Consider the following 12463-nt stretch of genomic DNA (forward strand, 5'->3'; position numbering starts at 1 on the left):
AGCAACGCCTGATCCTTAATCCACTGTGCTGGGCTGGGGGTTGAACCTGAGCCTCGGCAGTGACCTGAGCCACTGCAGAGACAACACTGGATCTTTTAACCTGTTGCAATACAGCAGGAACTCCTAATCTTAGGTATTTTTGAAGAATTATCTTCAAAATGACTTTTCAAAATGAAAAGTAATGTGAATCTTCGTTCATAATGACTTTTAGACCTCAGTGCTCAAAAAACTAAAATACTGCAATTTTAAAACTAAGCCACAGAATAGTTACATAGTTACATTCAGTAATAAATTGAATAAGAACTGTGCACATTATACATCCTTGTTTGAATTCCAAATGATCTACAGAACTGTGTACTAATTACAAAGCAAAAGACCAGCAAAGATAGCTAATGAAATACCTTAGGAGATGTTTATTGTCTATAAGCACTTTCAGATAATCTGCCAGTTTCTTCTGCATGAGGGCAAGATAAAGCCAAGCTCTGCCCCTTCCCACAGCTGTCCTGGAATTCAAACAGAGAATGAGCCTGTTACAGCCTAACAACGACAACAAAAAACAAAGGGGGAAAAAGCCAATTTAGCCAAGGAGAAATACATGTTAACACATACACATGTCTGTGAACGCAGAAGGCTGAGGAGATGGCTCACTGCATCCTCCGGGGAATGTTTGAGGTCTATATTATGGGCATGTACTCCCCCACACACACACCAAAAAAAGGACAAAAAAATTTAAGCCACAAACACCTGATTTCTGGAACAAAAACAATTAGATAAAACTTTACATGTATTCATTTAATTTCACGGGGAGCCAGAAAATAGGTTAGGTTGTATAACGGGATAACCATTCTTTCAAAAGACTAACAGCGAACATAGTTGTTAAAGTGTTGCAGGGTTTCTAAGGCATTAGCTCAAAAGGGCAATTTTATTTTTGATTGTGGTAAAATACACATATAAAGTTTACTTTTTTTTTTTTTTTTTTTTTTAAGGCCATACATGAAGCCTATGGATGTTCCCAGGCTAGGGGTTGAACTGGAGCAACAGCTGCCGGCCTATACCACAGCCACAGCAACACCAGATCTGAGCCAAGTTGGCAACCTACACCACAGCTCGAGATAACACTGGATCCTTAAACCACTGAGGAGGGCCAGGGATCGAACCTGTGTCCTCATGGATGCTAGTCAGATTCTTTTCTGCTGAGCCAAGACAGGAACTCCCTAAAGTTTACCATCTTACTCATTTTCAAGTGTACAGTTCAGTAATGTTAGGTACATTCACATTGCTGTGCAACCAATCTCAAATCACGTGTGATTTTGAAAATATGTTTTAAACATTAAAAGAAAAAAAAAAATCTCCCTAATTGTACACATAACACTATTTAGGAAGAAACAGGATTCTCTTCTAAGCAGAGTAACTACATTTGTAATATCCAAGAAAGTGTTAAAGGTATGACTGTAGTCAATATTTACATCAAAAGATCAGAGAGCACCCAACTTAATCAATAAGTTGATTTCGATTCCCCCTTGCCAATAAATGAAGTTAAACTAGAGTAAAAAAGAAAGGAAATGAAATAGGAAAAAAAAAATACATTTAATGTTGGGATGATGTGAAAAATAAACACTGACATGTGCTGCATGGTGGGAGCATAAACTGGTACAATTCTTCCAGCCGGCAATTTGATGACAGCAGGTTATACAAATTCTACATCTAGTAATATAGCCCAAGGAAATAATTTAGGATATACATAAAGATATATGCTTGGGGATGGTCACTACTTCATTGTTCAGATAATGAGAATTTGAAGACAATCACAAAGCCCAAAGTGAGGGCCATACAACGGAAAGCTATGTGCTCATTTCAGAAATGATGTTGTGGGGGAGGGAGTGGGATGGACTGGGAATTTGGGGTTAGTAGATGCAAACTACTGCATTTGGAGTGGATAAGCAACGAGGTCCTGCTGCAGAGCACAGGGAACTATTTCTAATCACTTGTGATGGAACATGACGAAGGAGAAAAAGAACATATATATATATATATATATATATATAACTGGGCCACTCTGCTGTACAGCAGAAATTGACAGAACAATGTAAGTCAACTATAATAAAAATAAATTTTAAAAGTGATGTTGTGGATGAATACTTTATATGGAAAAAGGTTTAAAATATTATATTAAATGGGAAAAAAGGCTACAAAACAGTATGTACAGTATAATACTTTTTTCCCCCCAGTTGCTCTTCCCCCATACACTAATACACTGATCTTAGTTTAGGTTTGCTTCCACATTGCTATGCATATGAAAATAATACAAATTCTGATTTTCTCCCCTTTTTACAAAAAAAATAATGTTATGTGCTGTTACGCAACTTGCTTATTTCACTTAGTATCTGTCATTTGGAAAGTTTTTCCATACACAGGAAATTTCTCATTCATTTTTTTTCATAGCTTCATCAGAGTGTTTCAGTATTGGACTGCACCATTCATGTAGCTACAAATAAGGCTGCAATGGTCATTTTCATGGATTAGATCTACAGGATAAGACACCTAAACGTGGAATCCTGGGTCAAAGGGTAGATGCACTGGTGGTTTTGGTGGGTAGTGCCAAACTGTCTTCCATGAGGAGTGCAATAATGGTGCCACTGGGGGAGGTGCAGGGGAATAAAAACAGAATCTTATGTATTTGTGTGACTATGCATTGAAAGCATCTAAAAGGATTTTGACCAAGATAATTTAATTGCAGGTTTTTTTTTTCCTGAGCATAGAAGCATTTTTTTGCTTGGCTTTGTTTCCTAATTAAAAGTTATGTAATAAGGGGAAACAGTTGTTTTTAATTTTAAAGAAAGAGAGAAGCCTTATCTGCTGCCTGGGTCTCAGTGCTACTATGTCAACTCCTTTTTTTTTTTTTTTTTTTTTTTGATCTTTTTAGGGCCACACCTGCAGCACATGGAGGTTCCCAGGCTAGGGGTCGAATCGGAGCTGTAGCTGCCAGCCTACGCCACAGCCACAATACCAGCAGATCCCAGCTGAGTCTGTGACTTACACCACAGCAATGCCAGATCTTTAACCCACTGAGCGAGGTCAGGAATAGAACCTGCGTTCTCATGGATGCTAGTCAGATTCATCTGCTGAGCCACGATGAGAACTCAATGAACTCTTATTCATTGTGTTAACAGTATATTTAATAATAAACCACGACATGAAAACAATGAGAAATTTGGGGTGATAGGCCATACTGTAAAGGATATTTTTTGTTTCAATTAGACAAGGAAATTAAACTTTAGAGAGATGCCTCTCAGGATGCAAAGTTCATCCTGCAAGTTTCAAAACACCTTAGTGCACGCAGTCTCTCCCCTCTCAAAAATACTAGTTATAATTTCCAAAACACTATAGAAATTTCAGAACTTTTGTTACTACTTCATGAAACAGTAAAAACACCGCAACCCTTTATGGAGGAAAGCAGTAGCCTTTTCTCACATGGGTCCCAACAAGGCTACTCTTGCAGAGGCATGAAGAGGAGGGCTCTTCTGTGTTTTTCCTCTTTGGCAGACGGGGCAGGATTCTGGCGCTTAAGCAGGTTACTTGTTTAGTATCCACCGAGTTAATGAGAGAGCAGAAGCAGTGAGTTCAGCTGACAATAAGCTCTTTGTTAGCATAATAAGACTGCAAAAATGCCTCCGTGCCTAAGTGGGAACAGAGACCAGGGTGCAGGAGGAGGGTGAGTCCAGCCAATCAGACAACCCAGGTACAAGGTCTAGTGCTGTACTCCCGAGGGAGTGAGCTGGTCGGAAGGGGATGGGCAATAGGACCACATAAAGAACTGGAGAAACAAGGCAGAAGGCTTTTGGGAGGCTCAAGAGAGGGGCACCAAATAAACAAGTGAAAGGTGATCACCTGCAAAAGGTTTTCACCTTAAGTGGTAGAGGCCCAGAGAGCTGAACCAGGGATGGAGCAGAAGGCTTAAACCCTATCTTGAGAAGAATGCAGAGGGCTCGGCAACAACAGAGTTGAGTGGAATTGAAAGGATTTCAGAGGCCAACGAACCTGTGTTTTTTTCTTGGCTCCACCACTCACTTGCTGCGAGACCCTGGGCAAACGACTTAACCACTCTGAGTCTCAGTTTCCGTACTTGGAGACAGGGATACCAACAGTTTAGTTCCTAGAGGCTTGTCACCGGCATATAAAATGAGATAATGAAATTTCCTCAGCACCATTCCTGGCACATGGCAGGCCTTTAGCTAATGGTGGTGTCTATTATTACTACCTGAAAATGGAACAGGCTGGCTCTGCAGAAGGTGAAACAGAGGCTGGATAGTTGACTCCCCTGGGAGACCCTGCAGGGACTCTTTTGCATTGGCCTAAGGATCTCCAGGGCTCCTTCTAAATAGTTTCCGTGATATGCCTGTTTTCTGTCCAGTTTTTTATTTTCAGCCTATACATAGGGATCCCAAGGACAAACCTAGACAATGTAAATGATTCATTAGTCCCAGCCTTTTCACAGATGTCCCTTGTCCTGGAATCTAAAATCTGGCCCACACTGTATTATTCAGAAAACTGCCCGGTGGCATCGGAAGCAGTGATTCCAGGAGTGTAACAACTTCTTTTCCTCCTGGGACTACTCTTTGGGTAACAACACTTTTTCAAACTATTTCACCTTGTGTGAAAAGCAGGAATCCCTGTCCCCATTTTAAAGAAACTGAGGCTCAGAGAGGGGCAAATTTTGCTCAAGCCCAAGTGTTGATGCGCAGCAGAGCTGGAACTAAAGTCCAAGTGAAAGAGGGGCTTGTGCTAGTTTGTTCTAAATCAGAAAACGCTTTATCGGCAAGAAATTGAGAAACTGATAAATACAGGGAGTTTTTTGTTTTTGTTTTTTTTTAAACATCAAATTGATGTAACTACTTCTCACTCACTTTAATTCTGGCAGATTTCTGACACTAGTGGCTATATCTGATGCTTCTGGACAAAGTTTCTCCACCAGCTCCAAAGGACCAAAGAAAGATTTATTTTGGCCAATAAAACTCTTCTTAACTAAAAGGGAAAACAGAAGTGTTATTCATAAGAACAAGTTGCAAAATATCTTCAGGGGCCCACAGTCTCTCTCCCCAAAGCCCAGTGAATGCTGCAGAGCTGCCTGGTTACTCCTGATCCAGTCTTGGGGACTCGGAGAGGCCAGGTACCAAATGAGCTCTCCCTTCCGCTGATGACAGGGTATCTCTGATCTACTCACTATGCCTTCTCCCAAGTATTTATTATCCATGAAATAAAATACCAGCTCAAATGATGACCTGTGAAATCCTTCCCGTTTCTCTCTCCTACCTGATGCCAAAATCAAGGCTTGATTTCAATCATCACCATTTTTCATCTGAACTGCTGTAATAACCTCCTAATGGGGGTCCCTGCTCTTAATATTGTCACCTCTCCACCTTTGCAATCTGTTCTCCACATAGGTCAAGGTTAAAAAAAAAAAAAAAACTAAAAGAAGACAACCCCGCCCCCCAAAAAAAACACCCTAAGTCAGATCTTGTTTTTTCCTTGCTGAAAATCCTTCCAATACCCTTGGAATAATATCCGACTCCTCACCTGACCTATAAAAACCTATGTGATCCAGCCCACCCCAACTTCCCTGACTTACCTCCCCTCCTCCTTCTCAGCCCACTTTAGTCACCTGGTGTCTTCTGCAAAGCAAGTTTAGTCCCTCTCAGGTACTTGTGCCTGTTTTGTTTTGTTTTGTTTTTCTAGAAAGGCTCTTGCCCCAAATCTTTTGCATGACTGACTCCTTTCTCACATTTCTCAATGAGTCTCAAACACAGTGAGTCTCAGCTCACATTTCCCCCCAGGAAGACTTTCCTCTCTCGCTCTAGCCGAAAGGTTTTTCCCTTGATTTCCTATCATTTGACCCATTTTGCTTCCGTGAATTGGTAGCACTCTGTAATTATGTTTGCTTCCGAATTTATTGTCTGTCTCCTCTTCTAGAACTGTGCTGTCCAAGGCAGTTACTAGCCACAAGCGCCACTGAGAACCTCAACTGCAGCCAGTGCAATGGAGAGGTGCTGTAAGTGTAGAACACATGGTGGATTTTAAGCCTTAGTATGGAAAAGAATGTAATTTCTCATTAGTAAGGTGTATGCTGATTATGTGTCAAAATGATAATATTTTGTCTATATTGGGTTCAATAACATGTGTTATTAAAACTAATTTCATCTGTTTTCGCCCTTTTTTTTTAAACGTGGCTACTAGAACATTAGACATCGCATATGCGGCTTGCATGGCATTTCATTTGGACAGCGCTGCTCTAGAATGTCCCCTCTTGTTTTGTGCGCTGCTGTCATCCCAGCACCCAAAACAATGTTTGGCTTTGATGAATACACACTGAGCAAACAGCTAGCCCGAATTTCCACGCCCCCCAAACGCCCCCCTAAGGCTCACCTTTCAGCCCATGTTTGAGGCAGTGCTCCATCACTACAAAGAACTGCTGCAAAGGGGCATGGTCGGCATCCAGGCTGCGGCCCAGGCTCAGGGCAGACTGGAGCAAGACCTTGATGCTGAGTTTCATCATGTGCATCAGGTTGGCACGCTCCTCCATCATCTGGCTCTTGGAAGCTGTAGGGCAAGAAGCAGGGACAGCTTCGTTAGTGGTCTGAGTGTTGTTCCGGCGAGGAAGGTACATGCGGGACAATGAAGGGAAGACAGTCCAGGCGGTCTGCTCCAAGCGCGGGATGTGCGGATTAACTGGGGTTAGCAGCCAGCCGGTCTCTGACCCAGGGAGGTCAAAGCCGCACCTTGGTAGCTAGGACTGTGGGTCAGACTCCAGAGGCCTCTCCCAGGTAGCTCCGCGTGTTGCTACGGCGACGGCCCTTACCAAGATTCTCCGCGATTGGTCTCTCCCACGCACAATTCCCACCAATGAAAAGGCTGAAACTCTAGGAAGCCCTGCCCCAAGCCGGAAGGCGTGCCGGGAAAGCGCTCCACCCACTCTCATTCCTGTTGGGGGCATTCAGCTCACGCCCTCAGAGTTTGCGGGCGCCATGTTTACTCCTCTGTTCCGGGACAGTGGGTGGCAGTTTTCGGGATGGGTCGGGTTAGTCTGCACACCGTCGGGACGGCTTAGTGGGTCAGCCCTTTCGTCCGACTGTGATAGTCGGTGTCTTCGGGGAAGCCTACGCCCCTTAGTTCCAGACTCAGCTTCTCGTTGCCCATCTTTCGTCCACAATTAGTGGATAATTACGAGTTCTACACACGTTTTGTAAATGAAACCGTTGGCATTAAATGAACTCTGCTGCTTTCCCATTTCAACTCCATCAATCGTCGCTTTGAGAGTAAAAAAGTCTGCAATCAATACAAATACTCATAGCAAATGCTTACGAAGTGTCCTCTCAAGCCCTGGAAATTGCCACTCTATAATTTAAAAATGTAGACCATAAACCTTAACAGTCCTGGCAGGAAAAACAAGACCCGGCCCGGCGCGCACCTCTCCGCAGCCGCTAGCTCATTCAGTCTTTTAAATGTTTGCTACTTGGGATTGGGGTGGGGTGGGGGTGGGGTAAGGATAATGTTTTAGTTTGTAGTTATTACAGCTGTCAAGCAGCTTTTCACGTTCAGAGTCTTCTAGCATTTCTTCTGCGAATTTTAAGTGCTTTTATACTGTGCAAGATAGGAAAAAAAAATGCAACTATGAGCCATAGACATCTTAGAGGGTTGCAAATTTGTTGTAACCTTTGGTATAGACAATTGGTATTCAGGTCAGGGAGTGAGTTTTTTTCTTTTATTATTTGTAGGGCCGCACCGGTGCCACATAGAGGTTCCCAGGGTAGGGGTCCGATCAGAGCTGTAGCCACTAGTGTATGCCATAGCCGCAGCAATGTCAGATCCGAGCCAACCCATTGGGCAAGGCCAGGGTTTGAACCTGCATCCTCATGGATACTAGTCAGATTCATTTCCACTAAGCCACAACGGGTACTCCAGGGAGTGAGTTCTATAGACTTTTTGTGTGTGTATGTGGCGGGGGGTTCTGGTTCTGAGTTATAGAGAAGTGACTGGATTTTTTATAAATTTGAGTTTGTTTTGAATAGCCCTTGGTGTCTCGAAAGATCTTATGATATAGTATTATTCTGTACTGACAAGAAAACCATCACTTTCCTAATTTTCAGGATTTTCCCTTATCTCAAAGGCTAACCTAAGGAGTTCAGCAATGTGAAATGAAAAAGTTATTTGTGTTTCATTTTGGAAGGAACTATATCATTTGTACAGGGGTGTTCTGATACATGAAAAATAAAATTTGCCATGAAAAACAATGGAGAAAGTCATAATACATACCACCTACTTAATAGCAAATATATATCTAAATAATTTTAAAATTAAAGAATGCCTTCTTCATGGATAAACAACAAGGTCCTGCTGTGTAGCACAAGGAATTACATTCAATATCCTGTGAAATACCATAATGGAAAAGAATATGAAAAAGAGTGTGTGTGTGTGTGTATATATAACTGAGTCAGTGCTCTATAGCAGAAATTAACACACCACTGTAAATCAACTAAACCTCAATAAAACAAATTTTAAAAAGGACTGCCTTCTTCAGTGACTTTTGTTATTCAACCTTGAGGAGGAGGAGGAATCAGTCTAAAAAGCACAATGTAGAACCTTGTGTGGGTGTATGTCCTGTGGTTTGTGTGAAAACTGTGAGGGTAGAGATGAAGGCACATACTACGTCATGCTATGTCGTGCACAGACACTCTGAAATACAGTAGGATTGAGGACAGTTTTAGGGAAGGAGCACTTACTCTACACTGAGTGTTCTTTTGTAAGGTTTGTTTTGTTTTACCATGTATTACCTTTAAAAAAATACCAAAAAGCCATAAAAAAATACCAAAAAGCCAAACAAGACAACTTCAGAGAATGCAATCATTGTGGCAAGTTGGGTTACCAGAGCCCACGTGGGATAACACTTTAAAACAAGTATTCAGAGCATTCCACAACATTCCACAGCATTTTCCTTAAACCTGTATCACTCAACAAATTTTATCTGGCAAGAGTGCTGCTCACATTCAGTCTCTGCTCCTCCACTGCTGCCTCTCAACAATCTCTGTCCCCACAGCTTGTGCAAGCAGATAAGCAGAGCAATGAAAAAGAGACAAGATGAGCCGGTCCTGGCTGGAGTGGTAGCCACTGTCTTCTCCTGACCTGCTTTTCTGAGGCCTCTGCAGAGGATGCTACCCAAGGTCCATTTCCTTCTCCCCATCGCTACTTGATGGCTTCAAAGCTGGGTCACCGTTAGGGACTAGCTTCATAGCTCATCCCAAGCTGGTTCCCACACTTCTGCCTTTGCTAAGCCATGTTCACAATTTTTGCCAGATCTAAGTGGCAGTTATTTAATATTTTCTTTAAATTGACTAATTTAAAATCCTAAGTATATATTTTGGCATTTTACGTATAAAGTTATTTAAAGGCATTGAGGCATGGAGGTGATGTGACTAAGAAAGAGCACAGGTTTGACAGGCAGCCTGTCTTTTCCCGGCTCTGCCATTTCTAAGTAACTTGGTCGAGTTACTTCTCTTTAATTCAGCTTCCCTCTTTATAAACAGGGGAAAATAAGAGTACCTGTCACATGGGGAGGGCCACGTGGGCAGAGGTCTGAAATCAATCTCGCCCTCTCATGGCCCTAGAGGACTGCAACTTCCGGCAGGGATGCAACTCCCTGTCTGTTTGGGGGTGACCCTGCCCAGTACCTGCCTAATGTGCTGTGGTGCTGCTAGCCTGGGGTAGGCCAGTGGATATCTGGCCCTGTCCTTTGATTTAAAGTTTGACCCCCCAATTCTCCCTGAGCCAGCAGTGGTGACGCAGTGCAGTCAGGGAAGGGTAGGGTGAGGCCCTGGTGCAGTCAGAGTGGACCAGGGTGCTGAGAACCTGTCCCAGGGAGGCAGCAGCAGATGGGACCACATGGCAGCCCAGCTCCAAGGCCCCCACGAATGCTCCTCAGTTCCATCAGACTCCACTTACAACATACAAATTCAAGGATAAAATTAATAAGACTTTCCATTGTGGGGCATGTTTGAGTGTCTAGTCCTATGTGATCACACTGATCCAAGCCTGTACTGATCCGTACACCATAAAGCCAGTTCTGCTATCACCCAGGATTATTGAGAAGATGAAATGAACTAATATAGGTACAGATCTAAGACTAATATTTGGCACCTAGGAAGCACAATATAAGTGCTGGCTATTTATAGCATGACCACAAGTGGGGAAAACAAGTGTTTTTCAAATATGCATTTGTTCAACAAATATTTATTATTCTGCATTAGGCACAGTTCTAGGCACTGGCACATTTTATTTACTGCCAAACAGTTAACATGTATTACTTGCTTACTACCTAAGAGGCCTCCAGAAGATCCTATGCCTTGACTCTCTGAGCATATAATTAAGTATCTACTGATGTGTGTAAGGGTGGCAAGACAGTGGGAACTAGACTCCTGAGTTGAACAGGCTTCTTCATTACTTTCCAGTCCTACTTTCCACTGCTGGAATCTAAAGTCAGATTTTAAACTTTACTCATTAATCTTTCTTAACCACTGAATTGGTCCCAAATCACTATTTTGGTGCCATCGCTGACTTCTACAGCCAGTTTACCAGTGGAAAGGATGGAATCAAAAAAACTCAGTCACACTATAATGCTTCATAGACAGCACTTCATCCTTTAGTGAGCTGTGCCCCACAGCACTCTCTATGATGGAAATGTTTTCACTGTCCTAGCCACATGGAGGCTACTGGGCATTTAAAATGTGGCTGTTGTGACTGAGAAACTAAATTTTTAATGTTTAAATATCACATGTAGGTAGTGGCTACTGTACTGATTAGCATAGCTCTAAATATTTGGCTTTATAGGACTTTCTAAGTCGTATTCTATCATAATCATTCTATTCTCACCTGCTGAAACTCTATTCTAGATGACAAAGGCTGAAAAAGTCTGTAAGAGATCACTGGATCAATCAAAAACATCTCTTATTTTACAGGCTGGGAAATGTGATAACTTGTCTGCAGCTGGTGGTAGAGCTCGCCCGGAACCCTCAATCCCTGACCTCCGCCTTGGTGCTTTGACTCAGCGGAGAGCAGGGACGCATGCGGTCGACAACTTGGAAGTGTGAGCCGGTATGGCATTTTGGGATTTAAAGAAGAGAACAGTGGGGATTCACTTTTCAAGTCCTTTTAAAATTAACACAGACCTCCCAAGCTTAAATGCGTACATTTTTAAATCTTAAGACACCAAAAGAGAATAAAAATGCTGCTGGGGAACATAACTGGAGGTGGAGTCACTCCAATCTCAGGCCATCCACGCCCACCAATTTATCTTGGCTTGAACGCACGGTATAGGTTAAGGCGTGTTAACAGGATGGTTTTTTAACAACTCGTCTAACAGGGGAGTCGGTTAAACACACTCGCCAACCTGGCTCTCACTGCGAAACCGGCAACCGCCCGGCGAAATGCAAGCAGGGCGCGCCTGGCCGGACCCTACCTGCGCGCACCGCGCCATCCGCGCCGCCATCCGCGCCGCTCAGCCCCGCGGCCGCGCGCAGCGCGCTCCCGCAGCTCGCCGACAGGTTGCCGGTGGCTTTCCGCGCCAGGGTCAGGATGGGGGCTGACCAGCCTTCCGCCGCCGCCCGGGCCTTCGCTGCGCTCTGCTGCTCGCCTGGGCCCGGCAACTGGCTCCGGTCCACGATCTCAAACTCTTCTCCCGGCTCCGGCCCCGGCGCTGGCCCGGGCTCCTGCCCCGCCCGGGAGCCGTCTTCCCCGTCGGCCATCTTGGTCATGTCACGTGGCCCGGGCGGGCGGCTGACCCGGCGAGGCCGGCGCGCGGGCGCGTGTTTTTGCGCTCTCGCTGCTCTGTTTCCCGGTTCGTGACGGTCTTCTTCCTCTTTCCCGTCCTCCTTTCTTGTTTTTTACTTTAAAACAGCTGGGGAAAATACGAATCGTAAGAAGCACCCACATCCTCATCAGCTGGGAGGACTTGTTTCCCTGGAAGTTATTCTTGGACTTTCTCCTTTTATTTGGTGCATCCAGCCCGGCTTAGAACACAGCGCACATGGCTGTTGTTTTCTTTGTGACACTTTACCCTCATTTTCATTTTATTTTAGAACTTTTTCTACTTGGTCATTTTTCTGGAGTAGTCGTCAAGCCCTAAAAAAGCGAGTAAGGAAACTCTGGGACAGGTGAGGCAGGAAAGCAGTTTTTTTTTGTTTTTGTTTTTTTAAATTAAATAAATAGGACAGCTTGGCAGGAAAGAGCACACTGGTGGACTGGGAATCAGAAGGTCTGGATTCTGCTATTAATTAATTAGTTAAATGGTAATACTTACAAAACTTAGCACATTACTAAGTAAGGCACACATGACAGGAACATTAGTTGTTTTTTACCGAAGGGTGTGGCTTGGACATACTGTCCACTCGTAGGGTATTACAGTCTATTTTCCCCTTGA

At 43.6% G+C, this 12463-nt stretch overlaps 1 protein-coding gene across 4 annotated transcripts in view; it reads right to left on the minus strand.

Moving 5' to 3' along the window:
- RUFY1 (RUN and FYVE domain containing 1) overlaps nucleotides 1–11903 on the minus strand; it is a 47317-nt gene extending 35414 nt beyond the window's left edge. The window contains exons 1-4 of one of the 4 annotated variants that reach the window (XM_003123642.4): nucleotides 11504–11903; nucleotides 6421–6594; nucleotides 4905–5022; nucleotides 402–503 (exon numbers count right to left, since the gene is read on the minus strand). In XM_003123642.4, the coding sequence (XP_003123690.1) occupies nucleotides 402–503; nucleotides 4905–5022; nucleotides 6421–6594; nucleotides 11504–11798 (689 nt within the window). In that variant the 5' untranslated portion in view covers nucleotides 11799–11903. Of the gene's footprint in view, nucleotides 1–401; nucleotides 504–4904; nucleotides 5023–6420; nucleotides 6595–6773; nucleotides 7409–11503 lie in introns of those variants that run through there. The other 3 variants (XM_021084324.1, XM_021084325.1, XM_005654945.3) reach the window with 3 other exon arrangements.

The sequence above is a fragment of the Sus scrofa genome, chromosome 2 (genome assembly GCF_000003025.6).
Source record: "Sus scrofa isolate TJ Tabasco breed Duroc chromosome 2, Sscrofa11.1, whole genome shotgun sequence".
NCBI lineage: Eukaryota > Metazoa > Chordata > Mammalia > Artiodactyla > Suidae > Sus > Sus scrofa.